The sequence below is a fragment of the Cryptomeria japonica genome, chromosome 2 (genome assembly GCF_030272615.1).
Source record: "Cryptomeria japonica chromosome 2, Sugi_1.0, whole genome shotgun sequence".
Taxonomy (NCBI): Eukaryota; Viridiplantae; Streptophyta; class Pinopsida; order Cupressales; family Cupressaceae; genus Cryptomeria; species Cryptomeria japonica.
Genome location: NC_081406.1, coordinates 540,526,896 through 540,551,238, shown reverse-complemented (window position 1 = coordinate 540,551,238; position 24,343 = coordinate 540,526,896). Strand labels below are relative to the sequence as shown.

The 24,343-nt window shown below is 39.6% G+C and overlaps 1 protein-coding gene across 1 annotated transcript in view; it reads left to right on the top strand.

Annotated features, from left to right (window-relative positions):
• The window catches only part of LOC131066775 (copper-transporting ATPase PAA2, chloroplastic), a 173,706-nt gene extending 149,822 nt beyond the window's left edge, over positions 1-23,884 (top strand). Inside the window, exons 15-18 of the mRNA XM_058001614.2 lie at positions 10,008-10,139; positions 22,987-23,137; positions 23,231-23,339; positions 23,461-23,884. Of these exons, the coding sequence (XP_057857597.1) occupies positions 10,008-10,139; positions 22,987-23,137; positions 23,231-23,339; positions 23,461-23,497 (429 nt within the window). The 3' untranslated portion in view covers positions 23,498-23,884. The remainder of the gene's footprint in view (positions 1-10,007; positions 10,140-22,986; positions 23,138-23,230; positions 23,340-23,460) is intronic.
• The last annotated feature ends 459 nt before the right edge of the window (positions 23,885-24,343 follow it).

Genomic DNA, 24,343 nt, shown 5'->3' with positions numbered 1-24,343 from the left:
TTTGATGGTGCCCCTCTCCGGCTTCCACGGTACCCAACCGACAAGATAGTTCTTATGGAGGTCGTAAGGCAGTAACATCCAACCGACATCTTACTCAGAGACAACAAGCAAGTTGGATTCGCATTCCCCATGATTATAGGCAACCAGGTTGTCCATCTAAAGACCCCCACCCAGGCAGAGGAATCCTTCGCAGAGCTGGCCTCCTATGGCCTACAAGAGCATTTTCCAAGGAAATGCTTTGATCACGACAATCTGACAAAGAGTGCCTATGGCAGGCGATACAGAGCAAAGGAGTCAGTTGAAGATTATTGGAAAAACTGCTCTGATGACTATGAGGTCCGAAGGCGTGAATATTCTAGGCTGAGTGTGCAGCAAATGTGACTCTATGAATATCGCCGGGTCCCAGATCAACTCACAGATTCAGGGAATTGCCTGCAAGTCCGGGAATTTGAGGCAGTAAGGCATCTTTTGCCAAGCGTTGATTGGTCGCAAGACCCGATCACTGATTTTGAGGCAGTCATGGCAGCCTCAACAAGATATACAGACCAATGGTTGCATCAACAGATTGAGCGACTAATTCATGAAGGAGTCCAGCTCACTTACCACTTAATGGGTAGCCTTGATTCTCAGTCCTCCGAAGATGAGGGAACTTCCAGTGCACCTAGGGAAGAAATTGAAAAGCCTGAGAAAAGGAAGAAGGCTAAAGCTAGCAGAGGAACTCGGACATCCAAGAGAAGAAGAAGGGAGAAGATTCCCGTTAGGAGGCCAGAGGTCACTTCATCGTCAAAGGACCCCAGTTCGTCCGATGATGTAGTAGAATTGGATTATATACCTGCTCCTCCTTCCCAGAGTACATGAACCAAATTGAGGAAGGAGAGATTCCATCCATTCAGGAGATCAAAGTACATGAACCCACCCAACAGAGTCGCCATGAACTGCTGCTCCATAACACTGCCAAAGATGACTCTATCGTTGAAGGAAAGCAAAAGACAGAGGAGACCCGCGAGCTCGAAAAGACTGAAGAGCTACCATCACACGAAGGCACTAGACAATTGTTCAGTGAAGTAGGAGAAAACTGTACTGCAAGCAAAGAGCTTGACACCTCCTCCACTCCTCCCGTAACTGAGCAGCTACAAATTTGTGATGAGACGACTGAAAACATCAAGGAACAGAGTGAAAATTTAACCATAGCATCAGCCCAGGCTGTACCTCAGGAATGGTTGATTGCTTGAGCTCAGCGCAAAGCCCCCATAAAGCCACCCATTGATTTGGAGGACATCTTCTCATGTATAGATCAAGCTAAAGCCAAGGGGAAGAAAAAGCCCAAGGCATATTCCAGGATAACCAAAGATGAGCAAAGAAACCATACTGTTCACATCGCCACCTCGCCTGTAGACAAGCCAGCGGATCAGATCACACTGATAGATTATAGCATCACGACTGTCCCCATCAGACGAGCCACTAAGGAATAGGAAAAGGAGGAATTCAAGGATTTAGTATAGAACATGCTTAGGCAACTTGAAGAGATAACAACTGAAAAGGACATGTATCGAGCTCGTGCCGAGTAGGCCGAGGGATACATCGATCAACTTCTGAGACCATTGCACAATGCTTCCGAATCCCACATTCCCTCGACAGCCTTGGCACAGAGGACCACAACAGAATTTGAAGGAGTACGGGATACTGCGAGGGCCATCAGAGAATGGATACAAGGCATCAAAGGGAGCGGAGAACGAATCCTCGAAGAAGTAAAAGAGTTGGCTCACCATCGAGAGACCACCCTGGTCCGGCTATTAGAGGTAAAGAGGGAATCCCTTAGAATGCATGAAGTGGCTGCCACTACTCTTCCCCTCATGAGAGCTCTCTTCTGGACCCATGCACAGATTCCTACATTATCCACCATCCTAGATCCTTATAACATCAACACTCTTAAGGAATGGTACTGGACTATCACCATGAAGAATGACATGAGAAATCATTGATAAAGAACACGATGCATGCGAAACAATTCTGAACACCATGCAAGAACTCGACAAAATGATCTTCCGATCAATGGTCTTGGGATGGCAAAATGACCTGTCCGATGAAGTGATACAGCCGGATTGGGAGGAAAGACTAGGGATGGATAGGATCACCTATTCTGCTAAGGACCTGAGTTTTGCTGGTCAATTCCAGTCAGACATGTTGTGCTTCGAGCGTAATCGTTCCAGCTGGAAGGATGGTTTGAAGCACGTAGACCAATACCTTGAAGGCATGCAGTATAAAATTCGTCATCCTCCTATGCCTCCATTCAGTTTTCTATTCCAATTGTGCCTCAGGCTCCAGGAATATGTTCGTGAGGAACGTACAACAGGTCGAGACCTTTGGCAAGAATATTTGCACAGCGAGGATGAATTCCTGGAAAAGGGATGTGAAGCTGAAAAGGAAAAAGTGCTCTCTTAAAAGTGTTTTTTCCTTTCTAATTTTGAAAAGTGCACTTTTTGGCCAAAGGGTCATGTTTGACTTCCAAGTCAACTAAATGTAAAACTTTGTGTATGCACCTTTTGGATTATTTTGGATAAGTTTTAATTACCTTTTGGGTAGTTATTGCTCCCTTTGGGGTAGTTGTTGATATTTACCCTCCATTTATGGGTATGGGTATTCTTTTGTAAGGATGAATCTGGGCCTTTAGTTTAGATTAGATCTTGGCCATTCATCCATTTTTGAAGCCTATTTAAGGGATTGGTTTTCCCTCATTTTGTAAGAAGTTCTTGGATTGTTGTTGAAGCTCTGGCGAAATTTACAGGATTTAATGCAAAGTTAAGACTGTTTCAAGTTTCCCTGTGAGTGCATGATCTCCTTCTTCATTAATCTAGAATTTTCAGTTATGTTTCTTTTCTTTATATAGCATTTTTTGAGTAAACATCCGATAGAATCCTCGCTGTTCATACCATTAGGGAATGGCTGATTGTCTTTCCTTCTGCATGGTTAATCTGAACCTTTCATATGCTTAGTTCGGTTATTGAATGCTCACTGAATGAATGTCAAAGTTCTGATGTTGTATTTAATAGCATGAAAATTCAATTTTCCCTTGAAGATCGCACTAGATTGATGCAAGTATCGTGCTTAAATGGCTGGTAATGCTTAATTTAGTTATTTGGAGGTGTTTGTCTGTTTATTGAATCTGCTATCTTAAACTTTATATTTTTTGTACCCCTCTCTCTCTCTATCCGCCTTTTTTCCTTTTTTTCTACCAAGAGAATCCGGAGTCCTATTGAAAACAGTATCAACCCAATTGAAACCACTCGATAAGCAAGACTATCAAAGTTCTAGGGAACTCATCCAGCAATTGCCTATTTCACTGTAAGTCCCCTTGTGTTTCCAGCAAAAACACATCAAACCACTGAGTAACCCCGTAGTCAAGACTTGACAAATGAAACCTTGAGGTTGTTCCCTTTGATCAAACGTGAGAAACAACATTAGGGATTTCCTTATCTCAAGAGAGGATAGGATACTCAGCGAGTTCATTCTATTCTGTGTTGGCCGTATGGAGTTTGCAGCAATGCGACTTTAGACACGTCAACACTAAGAAAACCCGAAAAACATCCTCAAGGCAAAATGGGGGAATGTTGTCCTCATTTTCGTTTTAAAAAATGAAGGACCATTACATGAATTTTTTGTGAAAAAATTAAAATTTTACTCTATGGCACGCTTCCCGAGGCAAAATTTTGACTAATCCTTGGATTGGCTTAATCCTCAGTCCATCCTCGAACTACGTTTTGAATTCCATCACATTCTGGATTCGGTTGCTATGTCTTTCCTTCAATTTCGGGTTTTCTCTCCTTGACTGCAGGTGGGAAATTTCCCTTGAATTGCAAGTTTTAATGATTTCCATTGTTTTGGTCTTTGTAGGGAAATTTTTGGCTAATTACAAGTGCACTTTATTGAAAACTAAGAACTTGTAATTTGCTTTTTATTTCCCCCTTGATGTTTTTTGGCTTTTTAAGTTAAAATAGTGATTTTTTTGGATAAGTTACAAGTAAACTTGTAATTGTTTTCTAAAACCCCTACTTTAATGTCTTTTGCTTGTAATAGGGATTTTAAACCTCTATTACATATGTGCAAGTTATTAAAACTTGTTGTAGGGATTTTATTTGCCCTTTACAAGTAATTTGTAACTTGCACATCTCTCTCCAAAACCCGATTCTGCCTAGAATTGAAATAAAGTGACATTTTAAACTTACTATTTTGCCCAAAAAACCCGATTTTCTTCATAAAGTGCAAATTGGGGAATTTTAAACTTGTAATTGCATTTTTAAAACCCGATTTTGCCTTGTTGATGGAAAAAGTGAAATTTTAAACTTGCAATTGGATTTTTAAAACTCGATTTTGCCTTGTTGAGAGAAAAGTAACATTTTAAACTTGTTGTTTGCTCTCAAAAACCCGTTTTTCTTTATTGCATGCAATTTTAAACTACTTGTTCTTTTCTAAAAACCCGACCAACAATATTGGAGGATTTTGTTGAAGATTTCCAACGATTTTTGTGGAGAAATTCAAGGAGGAAGGCGTTTTGGATTCCTTTCTATTTTCATGCATTTTCCAACTCTCTTCATGCCATTTGGAAGACATTATCGCTGGTTTTATGGGGTTTTAACAGCAAAAATGTTTTTTGCCAAAACCACGATTTTCTTTCCCAAGTTGCCACGTATTCATCTCTCCTCTAGGCGTTTTTACTTATTATGCTAAGGCATTGAGGTTTGATGGAGGATTGATCACTTCTCGTGCCATTAAGTTTGCATTTGGTGCCACGTTTTGCTGCCCAAGGCGTTTTGGTAAAATGTGGCTAGGGTTTTGGAATGCGGTTAATATCTTTTTAAGAGTTCTCCTTCCTTCTTTCAAAGATTGATCATCTTTTTGAAGAGGCATTTTCAGTTTGAAGCAAGGTTTGATTTCTTATCTTTCTTTGTTTCATTTTTTTGTTTTCTTGTCTTCTTGTTTTTCCTTTCTGGTTTTAAATTTGTATATGATTATTTTGCCCCAAAAATCAGTTTTGTGAGAGAGTTTTTCCCCTTGCAAAGCAATTTGTGAATTGCATTGTTCTTCCCCATTTTCCCTCTTACTCGTATTCGGGATTTTAAATCCCGATTGCAAGTTGGATGAAAATAATTGTTCTTCCCTTACGGTTAAAAGAATTTAACCATCTTTGGTTGAAATTCCAAGTTGCAAAGATGAAAAATACCCTTTCTTTCAAAATCGGGTTTTTAGAACCGGATTACATGTTGAAAGTTCTTCCCATTTTCTTGAAGACGATTTTCCCAAACTCTTTTCATTTTCACTCATATTCATTTCCATCATCCGTACATACCATTTCATCCACTCATTTCACACCTTCATTCATTTTCCCCATTTAAAGTCTACTTGCGGTCAGCCATCCAGAACCCGAAATTGGTCCAAAATGCACTCAAAAAACACTTGAAAATGAGTTTTAAAGGTCCAATTACAAGTGTAAACTTGTAGTTACCCATTACACATATGAAGTTGCATGTTTGTTCCCCGCAATTGCAAGTTAATGCTCTTGTTTTCCCCACACATGTAATGCAGCTTCCAGAACCCGAAATTCACCTTTGAGCCCATTTTTGCATCAGTTTATCCCTTCCCTTGTCAGTCCGGTTTGTACACAGGACCTACCAAATCAATGAATGAAGGCATGGGCCTTATTTTGCAAGAAGATTTCAAGAATGAAGGATGATACAAAGAAGAGATACAACAACAATTCATGGTTGAGAGCGTAGAATGCTTTCAAGACAAAGATGGTCATGACATGAAAAGAGGAAGGCAACCCTTTCCCTCCTGAAAAGATAGTACTACCCCAAGCAAGAAAACAAGGATGCAAGTTCCCATTCCGGTTCAAGATGCCTTTACCAATCTAGAATACTTCAAGTTCTAGCATCCTGAAGCGACATGAAGATCATCACAGACAAAGGATGATGCAGTTAGAGTGGTGTCTTTAGACACATGGAATAGTTTAAGTTATGCATTTGTAATTTTGTTTTGACAAGTTACATATAAAAAATAACTTTGTAATTGCAAGTTAACCCATCACTTGCACTTTTGTAATTACATGTAAGGCAACTACAAGTTGTGTTCAATTAGGACTGTAGTTGGAATAAGTCTTAGTTAGTTATTGGAGTCTTAGTTAGTTATTGAATAAGTCTTGGTGGTTGAGAGAATCTCTCAAGTTAGTTAGGATCCTCCCACCTTTTTCTCAAGGCTCCTCTTCTATAAATACTTGAGGGGTCTATTGTAATTTTTATCTTTTGGAAAACAAGCAAAAACTTTGCCAAATTTACAACAAAGAAGTCTTTGAGTTTTCATGTGTAAATTCAAGAATTGAAAGGAATAGAAGGAAATTGCTCAAGCTTTGAGTCTTTGTGCTACATACTTGAATTTGTGTTCTATATTATCTTTCTTGCAAGTGTTTCTTAAAGAACTTAATCACATTTGATTTGCAGTCTTTGTGCTGCAAGTATTTGAGGTTAAAATAGATTAAAATAAATATTCTGTTGAGAGAAGCTGTAATTCTTTGTGCTTTCACTTGTTCTTAAGAGAATTTAGGAGCAGATTTTGTGAGAAATAGCTGTGAGTCTGTGAGCTTATACTACTTCCCATTGTTCCAGTCTTTGAGCTGTTATAATTTGTTCTTGATAGAATTAGTATAGAAAAGGGTAGATAGGACTTCATATAATCAAGTCTTTGAACTTGATATTGTTGTCCTGTCCCGAAGGAAGTGACGGAAGTCTTTGAGCTTTTAGGAAACTTCATTTCCTTTCTCTCATTTCATTTCGAAATTTGTTACTACTGTTTTATATCAAATTGCTATCACTTTTCTATGAAGAGAAAAGGATATTGTCTTTCTTGAAAGAAGAAGAAAGATTGCTGTCCCATCTTATTTTATTTTCAAAGTTGTAGTTAGATAGGGGGAGCCTTCCCTTAATTAGGAGAGTTTTACTCACACGCTGTGGTTGAAACCACAATTTTGTATATTTCCCCAAGTGTACAAAATTTTCAACCAACAGGGAAGAACTTGCTTATGAATAAGCTTGCAATCGGGTCTTGAGGACCAGACTGCAAGTGAAATATGACTTGCACTTGTAATCATCGCACTTGCAAAACTTCGGGTTTGGAGAGACTCATTACAAGTTTAAAATAACTTGTATAACTTTACTTCAAGCAAATCAGGTTTTTCATGACCCATTACAAGTTACTTTTTGACAAATAACTTGTAATAGGGCTCTTAAAATCACTTTACAAGTTTCAAACATGACTTAAAGCCAAATTTGGGTTTCAAAAGTCACTTTACAAGTTTGAAAAATGACTTAAAGGCCAATTTCGGGTTTTGAAGGACACTTTACAAGTTGAAAGACTTGTAATAACAATTACTTGCAATCACCTCAAAAAGACTCCCACAAACACCTAAAGTGAAAAAAGAAACATAAAGTGAAATTTAAAACTTGTATTTGAATCAAAAAGTTCCTACTTGTAGTGACTTAACTTGTAATGACATCTAAAAGACCCCCACTTGTAGTGACTTTACTTGTAATGACATCAAAAAGACCCCCACTTGCAGTCACTGCTTTGAAACCCGAAATTGCATAGAAAATGGCCAAAATGAAGGCCAAAAGTAATCAAAATTTTCACAAAGATGGAAGATAAACTCATGATTGATTTACCATCAAGAAATGTAAACTTTCCACCTTGAAAAGCATGTCTTAGAGCTTTAAAACCACAAATTTCAAGTAAAAAGTTCCTACTTGCAGTGACTGCTCTGAAACCCGAAATTGCACAGAAAACTAGGAAAATGAAGGCAAAAATCAACCAAAACTTGGACAACAATGGCAAACACACCCCTGCATGTTTTAAAATTAACAACTATCAGTTTTTGCACCTCGTAAAACATGATTTAGAGACAAAAACGACACATTTTGAGCAGAAATTCATAGGGGTTGTCAAATTTTTGAAAATCCAAAAACTGGGACAACATATATTTCTGATTTTATATGTTTTTATATGCACGAACCCAAAACAATCCCAACCCCAAAAAGATTTGACCGAATCCACAAACCAAACCCTTAAATCTGAACTTGTATCAGGTCCAGTAACTTAGTTTTTTTACTAAAATTCCTCAATGTTATAAAATAAATAATTGTCTTTTTAATCACTTTTTTGCATGATTGGCCTAGTGATGCTTTATTTAATCACTTATAACACTTTTTTAAATAATTAAATATAATTTGTCTTTTAATTTTTACTTTTTGACAACTATATTTAATTAATTGTCTCTTTTTATTATCCCATTAACCTATCATAAAATTATGGAATTAAGCTAAGGGGCATCTACAAACTTACGCTTGAGAAGGGGACATGACAGTTGATTCCTCTAGGTTGGTTGTCAATAATGATGGTGGTGGAAAGCACTTTACAAGCAATAAAAATAATTATCAGTTTTTTAAAACCAATATATTTTAAAAAAAACTAAAAAGTTGAAAAAATATGAAGAAACTTGGGGAATTTAAAAAAAAACATGAAAAATCTCAAAATAAACCTATTTTTTGTCAATAATACTGTTTTGTGCAAGCTAGTTCCCTCTTGTAGCACTTTAAAAACAAACTCTATGCCTCTGCAAGCCTTCACCTTCAAAAAAAACAAAAAAAAAAAAAAACTTAAAGAATGAAAAATGGCAACTTGGAATGATATTGAAAGTTTTCATGTCTTGTTTTTGTCAAATAAGGTGTTTATCCACGTCTTAGGGTTTAAAAACTGGTTTAGGTTCGCTTTATGACAAAATAAAACAAAATTTGTTTCTAAAATATAATTTTGAAAAATGTTTGGGTATTTTTCTATACGTGTTTGTCATGGATTTCGAGTGCAATTGGAGCACAACTTACCATCTTGAGTACAGCCAGGGCATAAACCTGCTGTCTCGGGTACCCTATGGGTACATTGGGACATACCCACAAGGTTACTTGAGATTGTAGGGCTGTGCTTTTGGTGAACCCAGGCCATGCCCCATCTTGTATTGCGATGTAGGCATTTTTTGAATGACCTGGTAACTTAGGTTTGAATTCATTAATTACTATTTCCATTTCCTACCAAACTCATTTGATAATGTGGCTAGCCTTAACTTTCCCTCATACATTCATTGTCTTATTGATTTGTTTGAGTACATTCCTGTAAACTAACGCCTCTATTTATTCACTTGTTATATTGCATCCAAGTGAACTTATATATCTCTTTAACCATTCCGAGTTTTCTCACTACTATTCTAGTTCATCTACTAGCGTCCACATCATATGTTTTCTTCAAATATCCTGGTAAACAGATCATATTGCTGCCTTAAGAAAATGACATCTTCCAGTAGAATACTGTTTGGGACTGAAGCTTTGACTCCGAAGCTACTTCTTGTGTTTAATAACTTTTGGACTCTCTTTACTTGTCTCCATTTTAGGTATGTGTTGGTGTCCCAAACTTCACATCCATACAACACAATTGGTGTAACAAGCCAAACAAAACTTTGGTGGTCTTCCAAACCCACAATTCTTCATCCTTGAATTTGTTCTATACATGCTTTACACTCCCTTGTGTTCTTTTCATTGTGCATGGCTCCTAGTTGATTTTGCATTGAAAATGAAAAGGATAAGATATTTTTATTCTGTTAGTGCCTCAAATGGGTCTCCTTTGAAAAGAAAGGTTATTTTATTCTGTTCGCTTTGTAGGGATAAGAGAGAAAATTGTAATTATATCTTTCTTCCTATGAAATTTCTTTTTCGTAAAGTTTCAAGGTGAATATTCCTGAGATTAAAATTGATCAATTTGTATGCCTTAGCATCCTGATAAATCTTACTTCAAAGTCTCAGATGTCTGTTATGTAAGGTCTTTCATGATGCTCTGAGTATTTCTTGAAAATTTGTATCCTACTTTAGGTAATTTTACTCACATTTATGCAAGTCATCAGAATACTCCTTTCGCAGGTAGGAGATGGGATAAATGATGCACCAGCCTTGGCACTTGCTGATGTTGGAGTGTCTTTACGATTACAGGCAAGAGAGGATGCTGCTTCTGATGCAGCATCAGTAATACTCCTTGGAAATAGACTTTCACAGGTAAATTATTATACGATAAACAATACAATTGTCTTCATCTTCAGTGCTTAATGAAAGAGAATTTTGAAGCCAAACATTTTCACATGAAAATCATTGTGTCAACGCACCTAGTTAAATGTGTCCACCATTATGTATGTGAAATTGTGTAGATTGGCCGTTATTAAGCAACCTTTTTAATAAACAGTTGGCTTATGCATAGTTTATTATTTAAGATCATAATGGAACTTCAGGGTCAAGATTCACCAATATTGACTTAGTCCTTCATTGCTCTCGAGAACCTACTCTACAACCTTTTTTGAAAAAATGCTAAAATAAACCATTCCTTTGTATGAAAAACTTGACTTACAGCATGTCACAAGAATCCTATGGTCCTGGAGTCAAATGAAGTTTCAAACCTCTTGATTATCCTCTATTATTTTATACATATTATGGTTACGTAGCCTGATTTACTATCATAAAAGCTTTGCAAAGCTCTAAAATGTTCACTTACATAACTCTGGACAGTGCATATGTAGAAATAGTTGTCCTATTTGGTTTTGCAATTCAGCCGGAAGAATTTTTTAAACACCACAGCCCAGTCATCTTCCTTCTACCAAATTTTCCTTTAACTGAATTAAAAGCAGTCTCGTAGATTGTGATTACTTCAAATTTCTTGTTTCTGGGGTATGTTTTGATCAAAATTACCAGACTTGGTCTTGAATCTTGACATAGACTCAGCAGGCTGGTTTTGGACTTGGACTTGGCAGAAAAATCCAGCACAAACTTTTACAATTTGAAAAAAAAAGATAATTAGAGGTTATTTTAAGGAAGCATATGTTTTTTTCTACGACTCTTCTCCAAATCAACTTTAAAGACAAAAATTAGTCAATTACATGCTATTTTTCTCACACATGCAAACATACATCTAACAAGTTGAGGTGGCTCAAGGTTTACCATAAAGGCTTAACGAATGCATTCATCTGTTGATCAGCGAAGACCTGCTTTCCTCTTGCTCTCACTCTTGCAGTCTTGCTTTCACTCACAGTACTCTCCTACTCAATGCAATGAAAACTCAATAGTGATTTGGATTGAGAGTGGGATATTAATATCATTTTATAGCTTTTTGAAGTGATTAGGGTGTGGTTGGGGCCCATAGAACTTTTAGGTTAGGGCTATTGGCCCACTTTTCCAAAAAAACTTTTAAAGAAACTTTTTTTTACTGTTTAGGAGTGGAGGACAGGTATAGGTTTTTAAAACTGTAATGCCCCCACTTTGAAATATAATTTAATAATAAATAATAACATTAAAATTAAAATAAAAAAGAAAAAAATAAAATAAAATAAAAATATAAAAGAATATAATTAAAATTTGATTTAAGTTAATGAATGGTCAAAAGGCATGAAATGACAAGCTGTGACTCCCCAAAATATGAAATATAAAAGGGAGAATAGAACTCATTTGAAGGGGGTATAATCTTTGGGAATCAGAAGTGCGGATTTGATTTAAATAAGAAGTGCAGATCTGATTGTGAAAGGTTGTGTCCCTTTCAAAGGGCAGAAATAATGAAGAGTTGCACTCTTTCAAAGGGTGCTAATGGTTAAAGGATGTGTCTCTTGCCAAAGGGCATACATGATGAAGAGGTGTGACCTCTCCCTCACATTGAGAGATATAAAGGAATCAAAAGCATCTAGTGACATCACCATCGATCAGATCATATCAGAACTGTTATTAAGTTACAGGCAGTAACATCTTTGTTCTTGGTGGTATGCATGGGGATGTGCTTAATATATGAAACCTGATAATGCTCTTATGCAGAATTAAGTAGTAATATTAATATAGACTGCAATATGTATGATAGTAATACTTAACTTCATATATAATATATTCATAATACATGAGAAGTTAGTATACTCATAGCCTAACCCTTAATATTGTGCTGATGCCTACATAGGGATAGGGGGTTTGTGTAGGGAAAGGCGGAGTAATTTGGTCACTAGATGAGTAAGGACATATATTTCTGAAGCCTTGAGGAAGAGTCCCGAGATGGGCATAAACATATGTTCCTAAGAAACCTTGAGGGAGCCCGCTCGTAAACTGATTCCAAGCACCCTAGCACAATGTTTCCACCATCTTCTGTTAGGGTTAGGGAAGAAGTGAGGATGAACCCTAAATTTAATTAGTTATTTAAATTTTATTACATTATATATACTTTTAATCTCAATAACCTAATTTAAGACATAATGATGTGAAATGATGTATGTAACTATTGGGAAATAGGTAGTGTTATAATAGGGGACATTCAATTGGTATCAGAGTTTTGATCTTGCCATCCTATAGGGTAAAGTGTAAACATTAATCAATGAATCATTCTAGTCAATAAGGAGCCCAACAATGCATGTATTTGCGTGTATGCTCCGTGTTTGCATATATCCTTGTGTATGCTCCATGTTTGGTTCATGCCTGATATGTTTCTAGCATGTTTATTCCATGTGTGTTTCCAAGGCCATTTCATATTGGAAGTCATTTTGAACACTCCATGATCATTGCTTGAGGACAACTGATCTTAGGTGGGGTGGACTGTAATGTCCCCACTATGAAATATTATTTAATAATAAATAATAAATAATAAAATTAGAATTAAAATACAAAAGAATAAAAATAAAAATTATATTAAAATATAAAAGAATATAATTAAATATAATTAAAATTTGATTGAAGTTAATGAATGGTCAAAAGGCATGAAATGATAAGTTGTGACTGCCCAAAATATGAGGTATAAAAGGGAGAAGAGAATTCATTTGAAGGGGGGATAATTTGGGAATTAGAAGTGCAGATCTGATTGTGAAAGGTTGTGTCCCTTTCAACGGGCAGAAATAATTAATAGTTGCACGCTTTCAAAGGGTGCTAATGGTTTAAGGGTGTGTCTCTTGCCAAAGGGCATACATGATGAAGAGGTGTTGTCGGGAATAATCATTATGTTATGTTGTCGTTGGTAATTATGGGTTACGACAGTCAGTTAGTCTTCCCGAAGGGCAGTTGGATGGGACGGTTGGTCGCACCCCTTCGGGTATTATATATTGCATACCTTTCCTTCGAAGTAGCATTATGATAGTCGTATCTGGGTGTGATGTTATAAGCACTTGATGTATATGGACTGCTGAATTAATACAGGGAATGGTTCTTTAATATATTCCCATTATGTTCTGTGCATTTACTTTCTGCATTTAAACGTTTACCCGTATGTGGCAAACATCTGGCGTCGTTGCCTACACATACTCAGGAAAGGAAGGAGTAGATGGCGTATGGACACGATGGGCCTACCCGTTGGTGAGATTAACCCAGAGGCCGACGACGCACAAACGGAGCTCTACGATGGAGAAGACACTACAACGAGGGAATTCTCAATCCTGCTTTAGGTGGCCATCGAGACGTAGGTTCGAAGAGAAGCCACGGAGGCTGATGTCCCAACAAGTGCCATGTGGACCGCAGTGGAAGTTAGCCTTGCAACGAATCGGTTGATGAATCACCTCCCTTGGTTGCTTGCACAGGCATCACTGGCACAACGAACCCGTCTGGAGGAGATTGCCGTGAGGAGCGACGCCAATAGGTCCTCCAATAGTACGAAGAAAACAGTCGTCGCTGGGAAGCAGAGCGTGATGGCAAGAGGCCAAGAGGAAATTGAACCCTGAACCTCCAGGAGGAATAAAGAACATTCTATATTATAAAATGGTGTCGTACTATTGACACAAATTGTATCCGACGGGATGAATTAATAAAGATGTGTTCTATTTTTTTTGTGTTGTTGCTATTTATGAAGATGTACGGGAATTAATGCCCAACTTATTGTTGACGTGTCTGAAATCGCATTGCTGCAGACCTCATACGGCCAACGCAGAATAGAATAACCAACTGAGTATCCTATCCTCTCTTGAGATAAGGAAGTCCCTAATGCTATTTTTTATATTTGATCAAAGGGGACAACCTCAAGGTTTCTTTTGTCAGGTCTTGACTGCGGGACTACTCAGTGGTTTGATGTGTTTTTGCTGGAAACATAAGGGGACTTACGATTTGCAACAAACTGGTCTGCTGTGATTCTCGAATTACGCAATAAAGCACAAAAGGAAAGGGTTAGGAGATCTAAAACTAACAACACGGGTATGCGGGTAGACAGATTCAACATAACCAATTCTTGCTTGGCCAGAATAGTTCACAACCTTGCAGGAACGATGCAATTTTCAAAGGGACTTGGAAGATTTTCAGACTAGAGACGCACGGCTAAGCACCCAATTTTGGCGCAGCTCAGACGGACACTTGCAATTGAACTAAGCACAATTAAAGGCTCAGGTTAACCATACAAAAGGATACACAATCAGTATATCCTCAATGGTATGAGCCTGAATCTATCAAATACCTGCACACCCAAAATAGAAAGATCTATCTAAAATGCTGAGAGAAACCATGCAAACAGGATGAAAACAAGACAATAAACACCAAATCAATGTCTATATATTGATTTCAGCTACCTATTACAACAATTTCTGCAGCATCTCTATGCTACTGCTAAGATCTAACCTATTCTAACTCTAAAATCTAACTCTCTAACAATCTCTAACTATCTAACAATCTAACTATCTAACCATCTCACTATCTAACCCTTTACAAAAGAATGGGCTCTGCCTTTTATAGATATTACAATTTTGAATTGAAGGTTAGGATGGATTGCATCCAAGGGTTGCAACTTGCCATCCAAAAGCTGGCAGCTTTAACCCATGCTGAATTAATTCTCAGTTATCCAACTAGCAACTATCTCAACTACCTGCCACTATTTGGCTTTAATTCAGGTCTATCCAATCTTCTTGGTGGTTGGAAATAGTTATCCTCAAAAATATCTTGTGTGGGACCCATAGGCAGTTTACAATAAAGCAGTTTCAGTTTTAAAACTGAATTTCTGGACTTAAATCCAGCTGTGCACTTTTTCTCGAGAAGGCATAAACTTGCAGCATTCAAAGTGTTCTTTGGTCTTTGGTCCTAGTGGTGGACTTCATCTTTGTGGAGCGGCACGGTTCCCAATGTTTGGTTGCTCTCGCGCTCTTGCATCTTTTCTTTTCCAGTCTTCAGCGCCTGGCCTTGATTGCGATCCTTCTTCGATTTGCATTTCAGGTCTTTCTCCTGGTTCTTTAATGACGTCCTGCGACCTACGAACGATCAATTTCATTTCAATAAATCAATTTGAAAAATTAAATAATTTAATTTAACAAACATTAAATTTAATTACGACGTCTGGCTTGAGAAGCTCTTTGTGAGATGTATCTTGAAAATGCTTCTCCTTTCTCTTCGAATGTGAAATCTGATCCTTGGTCTTGATGGTGTTTGGGCGATTTACTTCTGCGTGATTTTACCTTTGGAGTCTTGGGCGTTTTGAATGGGTTTATGGCGTTTGAAAACTTCTTATAGCGCGATTCGAGAGGTTTGAAGAGCTCCTGCAAATTTTAAAATCCTAACACATGCTTTTCTGGTTTTCGGAGCTTGGGAAGGGTTTATCAACTTCGAATTCCCTAAATTGCTTCTTCGCATTGCAGTTTTTTGAGTTTATGGCGAATTTCGGAGCATTGGCGCTATTCTACAAATTTCAAACTGTGTTTTTTTTTTAAAACCCTAGGGACGAACTTGGGACCATTGGGCGCCTTCTGCAAGTTACACAAACTTCGGATCTGTTGCATCCCTCGCGATTTTCGCATCTTTGGCGTTTTTCGGAGCTTTAAATGTTTTCGTTTTACCAAGGCATTTTCGGACCACTTAACACATTTTGTGAACTTCAAAAACTTCGGACCTTTTTCCTATTCTTGCAAATTCAATGAATTTCGGACCTTTGGACATGTTTCGCAACCTTTTTAAAAGACTTCGGACCATTGGCGTGCTTGGGATTTCGGAGTTTTAGCGTTTTGGTGCCCAAAGGCATTTTTAGACCATTTGTTTATTTCGCAAATTTCGAAGAATTTCGGACCACTTGGACATTTTGTAATTTTCGGATGCTTAGCCCTATTTTCGCAAATTCGATGAATTTCGGTCTTTGAACGCCTTTTGCAAGTTTAAAAAAAACCTTCGGACCTCTTGGTCAATCTTGCAAACTTCGGACCTCTATCGCTTTTTGCAAACTTAGAACTTCGAATTTCAGCCCCAGGGTCCGAAATTGGGCAACTTAAGTGATTTTCAGACCTAAAGGGTCTTTTTGCAACTTTTCACAGTTTTAACTTTTTGCCCCAGGGTCCGAAATTGGGCATTTTAAGTGAAATTCGGACCTAAATCCACTTTTTGCAACATTTCGCATTTTCAACTTTTTGCCCCAGGGTCTGAAATTGGGCATTTTAGCGATTTTAAACGTTTTCCTCAAGAAGTGCGAGCTTGGGCACTTGGACAAGTTTGTCAAGATCTCGCCGAAGGATCATTTTATGGAATATAACATTTAAGTATAAGAAAGAAGAAGATACTTTAAGTTATATTCCATATATACTTTTAGGATGTTTGAGAGTGGTTTCGAACCTCCAGGAGTTATATTGCAAATTCTAGTTTTTGGAGGATTCCTCAGTTTTCCAGACTTAGTCAAATTTCAGGATCAGGACATTCCAGACTTAGCCAAATTTCAATATCAGGCCATTCCAGACTTAGCCAAATTTCAATATCAGGCCATTCCAGACTTTGCCAAATTTCAGGGCATTTGGAGATCAAGATGACATTCCAGATTCCATCACTCACCAACTTGACCTAACTCAGACCTTCAAGGATGATATTCACTCACCAAGCAAGACACAATGAGCAACAAGAGCAAAACCAAGCCCTAAGGAAGACTCTCAAAGAAACCATAATTCTGGGGCCCTATTGACTCACCCTGGCTCAAGCAGAGCCTGCCATCCCAGTGACTCCCCTGACAGCACTCATCATGCAAAGGCTAATAGACAAAACCTTAAAAAAAACCAGAAAAACAAACCCCAGAAAGCAAAAAGCAGGGGTCCCACTTATGGGGCGATGTGTGAATACGTCACAACAGCCCCAGGAGGCCGAATTTGGATTAAGCAGCACTTGACCCTTCAAATCCCCTTCCTCTTCTGCAAAGACAGAAAGGCACAAACTGGGGGGTCCCTGTCCAAGACAGGGATGGGTGTGCGATTCGCACAACACTTATTAAATAAGGATAGAAATAAGAAGGCACAAAGTGAGGAGTGGGAGGCCGCACAAAGGGCCTTGATTCTGGAACAAGAAGTAGAACGTAGACGGAGGTTGAGGCAACTTGCCGAAGGACGACCTGCCGAAGGGTTGTCTGAAGGGAACCAAGGAGGTGTCACGGAGAGTGCAGGAGCAGAAGCCAAAGGCGATTTCTATGTGTTGCCAAAACACCATAGGGTGAGAAACTACGAAGAATTTTTGGAAGAAACAAGGCTACGAAGAAAACTGGTCGAAGAGACCCGGGATCAATTCAGGAACTTATCTCTTACGCCGCGCATGGAGGACCACCGAAGGGAGCGAGCAGAGGACGAGGGTGAGAATGGGGGAGAGGGAAACCGTACGACCGTAGGTGCAGAGGAGGCACAAGCACACGACATACATGACCCCCTCTTGGGACCCATCACACCAAGCATGCGGGTACAAAACACCATACCCCCATTCACTCAAACAGGAAACACCACCGACATGGGAGGGAGTGGCGCGGGCGCACGACAGACACAGCTACCTCTAGGGACACGACCCCCATCAATGGCCAATAGGCAGAAGCTGCCGAAATTCACCGGCGACGGGAAGGAGGATCCCCTAGGGCACTGCAGAACCTGTGAAACCGTATGGACAGCCAATGGTGTCACGAACCAGGACGAATGGACGATGCAATTCCCAGCGACATTACGGGGAGTTGCCATCGACTGGTACTCGGATATTGATAAAATTGTAGTGGTCACATGGGACACGCTGCGGAAAGCCTTCGAGAAGGAGTTCCGCCTACTCCGAGATGATAATGAAATAGTGGCAAAGATATACAGTACGAAAAAACAAAAGGAATCAGTTCGTGCCTACAGAAGGCACCTAAAGGAGCTAATTGGGAAAATGGAGAGTCAGCTGGTCGACGGACTCAAGAAGAGGTGGTTCGTAGAAGGCCTAAAACCCAGTTTGAAGAAGAAAATGAAGATAGTCCCTCCTTTGTCATACGATGATGCATACAATAGGGCTATGGACTTAGAAAGTGAATACAAAACATCCAAGAAAAAGGGGAAGTCCTCCGAGGAAAATGACTCTTCCTCTGATGAGAGTGGTAACGAGGAGTACATGGAGCGTATGATGAGGGAATTTAAAGCAATGAAAGGCTCTACTAGCCGGACTGAAGGAGACGTGTGGTGCACGGATTGCAAGGAGGAAGGACATGCGAAGGGTACATGCCCGAAGAAGGCCTTTTGCGAAATTTGCCAAGTAATGGGACACTCCATCAAGGAGTGCCCATACAATATGAAGACCCGAAATACGCAAGTGTTGTTCACTGAGCAGGCCACAACATCCGCACCAGCGGGTACGGCCCAGCAAACCAACACAACGACATCATCTGGAGGTTACCAAGACAATAGACGCGGCGATGGAAGGAATAACGACAACAATAACAATACTCGAAGCCGTGTCCAATATGACGCCAAGGGCCGACCAATGATCCAATGTAGGGCCTGCAATCAGTGGGGGCACTTCGCCCGGGATTGCACAAAGGAAGCCACCCCTCAGCACCTCTGTCGATGGTGTGGGCTAGGCGACCATGAGGATGCAAATTGCCCGAAGCCAGGAGTAAACCTTTTGAACATCGAACCCATGAAGGCAGAAGTGTTGGCAATCACAAGGGCACAGGCCAAAAAGGCTAAATACCCAGATCCTCGCACGAAGACTGAGAGAGTGCGGGAAGCAAGGGTCGAGATCACAAAGGAAATGGCGGCACAAGGACAAAACAACCACGAGGCCACAAGCCGGACGAGGGGAGAAGAGTGAATCCTACGACAAATATTGCAAATAGAGGTACCCGTGAAGATTCAAGACCTTAAAACCATGCCGCAGTTGAAAACGGCTATCTTAAACTCTGTACCCACACAAGCTAAAACGAGGGAGGTCGTAAGCCCCACGGTCGACCCTATGTTGTTAGTAGTCAACAGCAGACGCCACCTGGCGGTGGTAGAAATGGGCATCCTGGGGACCACCTTGATGGACACCATTGTGGATGGAGGGTCAGGAGTAAATGTGCTCCCAGAAGAGACATGGAAAAAACTGGGAAAGCCTACATTGTGGCCCCCCACGTTCAACCTGCTAGGGGCAGATCAACACGAGATTAAACCCCTCAGTACCCTCATGGGCCAGCAGGTGATGATTGGCACGTAGCCATTCGTGCTAGATTTTGTAGTGATTCCACTGAAGAAGAAAGAGTACGACGCTATTCTCGGACGTGGGTGGCTAATTGTGGCAAAGGCAAACCATAATTGGAAGCAGAATATGCTCTCCCTGGAAAGCGTGGGGAGGAAGTACGTGATCGATCTCCGTACGCAGATGGTGAGTGAGGAGTTGGCATCTTCCTCTGAGTCTGAATCTGAAGGAGACCAGTTGGGTGGGGATGAAGATGGACGCAAAATGGAGCCTAGTGACGAAGGGGTGTTAGAACTAGAAGCATGCTCGGGGGATGACAAGGACTCCTTGAATGGCCTCTTCCACTGGCAAATCGAGGATTATGAATTGTTTACACCCTTGTGCAATGTATTGAGTATCGAGGACGAACCAGATATATTTCCTCCAGAATACGGAGAGTACAAGGAAGGGGAGGCCTGTGTGAATGACACTCCCGCACACCAGTTCTCAAAGGGCGCACCTATTAAATACCAAGAAGCCAACTTGAAGGAGACAAATTTGGGAAAGGCAAGTGATCCCAAGGTCATCCTTGCTGGAGATGACTGGAACCTTGTGTGGAAGGCCGCAACCTTCAAAATCTTTATTCTTCTTCTTCTTCTTCTTATGTACGGGAAGGAGACCGTGCTCCCTGTAGAATTTATGGTTCCAGGTCTTCGAATGGCCATTGAAAATAGACTTGCCATCAACGGGTCCAAATTGAAACCCTACCACGAGAAGCGTGCAGGGGACCCGAGAGGCCGGGCATGCGACTTGAGAGGCATGGGACCAAAGCGGGAGACTCTTCGGCGAGGGATACTGAGAAGGATGAAGGGCGATCCCAGAGGTACAGGACCCAGACTCTCTGGACAATTAGATTAGGAAATTAAAAAAAAAATAAATAAAAAAATAAAATTAAAAATTGGTGGCCATGGTGGAATCGCCGTGCGGTGGGACCACCGTCGGTGACCACCGTGCGGTGGAACCACCAAACTGTTGAACCACCGTACGGTGCACCACCGTCGACGGAGGTCACCGGCGGTGGAATACCACCATAGGCTTGAAGGAGCACGGCGACGGCGACAACGGTTTTTAAAAAAGGGTGAAAGGAAAAATACCACGGCACGACAAGGATAAACAGGGAGTGCACCTGGGGCGCTCCCCAAACCCCCAGTTTATTTTTGAGCTACAATACACTTTTGAGTTGGGCGAAGGGCATTAGAGAAGTCACGGTAAGTGTTGGGGTTGTTCCGTACTGTGAGAAAGAAGCCTGAAGCTAAGCATTGGCGGGGAAGCCATAAGCCGTAGAGGGAGACGGATTTGGAGGTTACGAACAAACAGAGTTTGAGGGAAGGCATTGCAAGAATGCAAAGTCGTACAGCACCAGGAAGTTATTCAGTTCACTTATCAGCCTTTGGGGAGTGTGATGGAGGATTTGAGGCGTCTCCTAGCCTTTGTGCTAGAGGGTTGTGGCCACTTCCAGGCATGAATGGTACGCTTTGAGGAACTCAGAGTATGTCTCGGTTGGACGTGAGGTTGCCTTGGTGGATGCACAGAGGGCTTGGGAGGAGCTGACCACCAGGTTGGAGGCAATAGTAGCGTGAGACTTAGCTCAGCGTACCCAGGAGTTGGATACCGAGAGGGCAGCGCGGGGGCTATCGAGGATAAATTGGCTAGGGAGACAATATCATTTGAGTAGCAATTGGTGGAGGCTGAGACTGAAAAGCGTGTTTTGCAGACAAGTTTGGTTTAGGCACAGGAGGACTGTGATGTCAAGGAAACAAAAAGAACTCCTTACGGAAGCTATAATGGTGAAATCCGCACTTGAGCATCAGATGGTAGCAGAAAAGGGTTTTCAAGCAAGGACACAGCAGGTGTACGATTTGCGTGCACGACTGACACCAGCATTATCATCAGCCCTACCACCTACTGTTTCAGAGACGCCCCCTCAGCTCCCTTCTTCTATACCTTGATTTTGTTTAGTGTATGAACCTCATCTCTATTTTATATTAAGCCGTCCGGAGACAACTTCTTTTCTTGGGGGGGATGATGTTGTCGGGAATAATCATTATGTTATGTTGTCGTCGGTAATTATGGGTTACGGCAGTCAGTTAGTCTTCCCGAAGGGTAGTTGGACGCGACGGTTGGTCACACCCCTTCGGGTATTATATATTGCATACCTTTCCTTCGAAGTAGCATTATAATAGTCGTATCTGGGTGTGATGTTATAAGCACTTGATGTATATGGACTGCTGAATTAATACAGGGACTGGTTCTTTAATATATTCCCATTATGTTCTGTGCATTTACTTTCTGCATTTAAACGTTTACCCGTATGTGGCAAACAAGGTGTAACCTCTCCCTCACATTGAGAGATATAAAGGAAAGGAATCAAAAGCATTTAGTGACATCATCATCAATCAGATTAGATCAGAACTGTTATTAAGTTACAGGCAGTAACATCTTTGTTTTTGGTGGTATGCATGGGGATGTGCTTAATATGTATGCTTAATATATGAAGCCTGATAATGGTCTTACGTATAATTTAGTGGTAATATTAATATAGACTGCAATATGTATGAGAGTCATACTTAATTTCATATGTATAATATATTCATAATACATGAGATGTTAGTATACTCATAGCTTAACCCTTAATATTCTACTAATGCCTATGTAGGGATAGGGGGTTTGTGTAGGGAAAGGCGGAGTAATTCGACCGCTAGATGGGAAGAACATATATTTTTGAAGCCTTGAGGGAGAGTCCTGAGATGGGCATGAACATATGTTCCTAAGAATCCTTGAGGGAGCCCACTCGTAGACTATTTCCAAGCGCCCTAGCACAATTATTCCACCATCTTCCGTTAGGGTTAGGGAATAAGTGAGGGTGAACCCTAAATTTAATTAGTTATTTATTACATTATATATACGTCTAATCTCAATAACCTAATTTGAGACATAATGATGTTAAATGATGTATGTAACTATTGGGAAATAGGTAGCGTTCTAATAGGGGACATTACACAAACTTTCAAGGAATGTGGATAAGTTCCTCAAGCTCTCAAGAACATCCAGCTTTATGATTTATTCTTGTATCATTCTTCTTGTGGAAAATGTAACTAATATTTGTCTTGTCTAGTAAAATTAGACCAACAGTTTAGCCCTTTAGGTTATGAATATGAGAATCAATAGTTGCAATTGCTGCAATACGGAACATCCATTGCTTGAGAACTTTTCAAGACAGAATTTTACTTCTTATTGATCTAAACATAGTTCATTTGAATTTAGAACAATTGTCTCGCTTCATTATAAAGAACCACTTCACTATTGTTCTTCTAGGATCCATATTAAGACTGTTAAATTACAAATAGTTATCTGAGCTGATTGAAGACCCCATTCATTGTTTGGTTTATAATTTCATATCTGCCATTAAATATTTTACAATTCTCAAAAATTTAATATTGAAATTTCTTGACAGCTACTAGAGGCTATAGACCTTTCAAGGGCAACAATCAACAAAGTCCATCAAAATCTGGCTTGGGCGATTGCATATAATGCATTTGCAATACCCCTTGCAGCAGGTGCTTTACTTCCAGCACTTGATTTTGCATTGACGCCTTCAATGGCAGGTAAGGGTTTCTGCTATGTAAAAAGATGGCATGGTTCAACAAGATAATTTTATATCTGACAGTTATGTTCTGTCACTGTTGTGACTTCAACAGGTGGTATGATGGCCTTCAGCTCGGTATTTGTTGTCACCAACTCCTTGCTTCTACAGTTTCATCATAAAGGCATACCTGAGAACAATAACCAGAGTTTGGACCTTTTCAGGTAAAAGATTAACATTCTCAGTCTTAATGGTTTCTATTATGGTCAATAATTCAAATAGAATATGAAATAAGGTAATTCAATAACTAAAATCTTATGTTAATTTTTTTTTTAATTCTTGCAGATACAAATCCAAAGGGACCCAAGAAATCACACAATGACTGATTCATTTATCACGATTGCATAGCTTTCTTACATTTAGAACTTAATAATAATCATTCATACCTAATAGCATTTGCATTTCGCTCTGTGTGAACATAGGTGTCCACATGCATTTGTCAAGATTAGAGGAAGAAACAAATCCGTCAGTCAGTCAGATAACTGTTTACAGCACATAAGTAGCTTTGGAAAGAAATACATTTTCCTTCTTGAGAAAGATGATATCCATATGCATATAATGTTGTACGATTGATTGGTATAAAGTTCTTATTTTCTAAAACGTTCATTCTCCCTACTCTGTGTGTCCTATATGGAATTCAAATTGAGGAGGGCAATGTTTCATCTATTTTACTACATGCATTAATAAGATACTGAGATCGTGATTATTAGCTAAGATACACAGGATTTCAACCCGTTGTTTTAGTTTTCCTGCTTTTATACAGAAGTGTAGCATTGCAACTCTGAAAAAAGACCTGGAAATTTCTAAACTAGTTGTTTCTCCTAGAATGCAAACCCCATGTGCAGATTCGCAGAGTACATTCTTTCTAAAATGCAAATAATTCATATGGTCCTGTTCACACTTTTTTTTTTTTTTTTTCTTCAATAAAAGTGGATTATTCCACTAAACTTTTTTATTAATATTTTTTATTTTTTTACACAGGATTCAAAGAGCATACCGGAGGAAAGAACCTTGGGAAGAAAACCTCTGATCACAGCTCATAAAATAAACCTATAGTATCTGATAGATCAGTTTATGCACCCCGCCCAAAACCGTATACAAAATGCGGTCACAACACATATAATATCAGTTTTGCATAGAGCCCATATGACAATTTGCCAAAAAAACC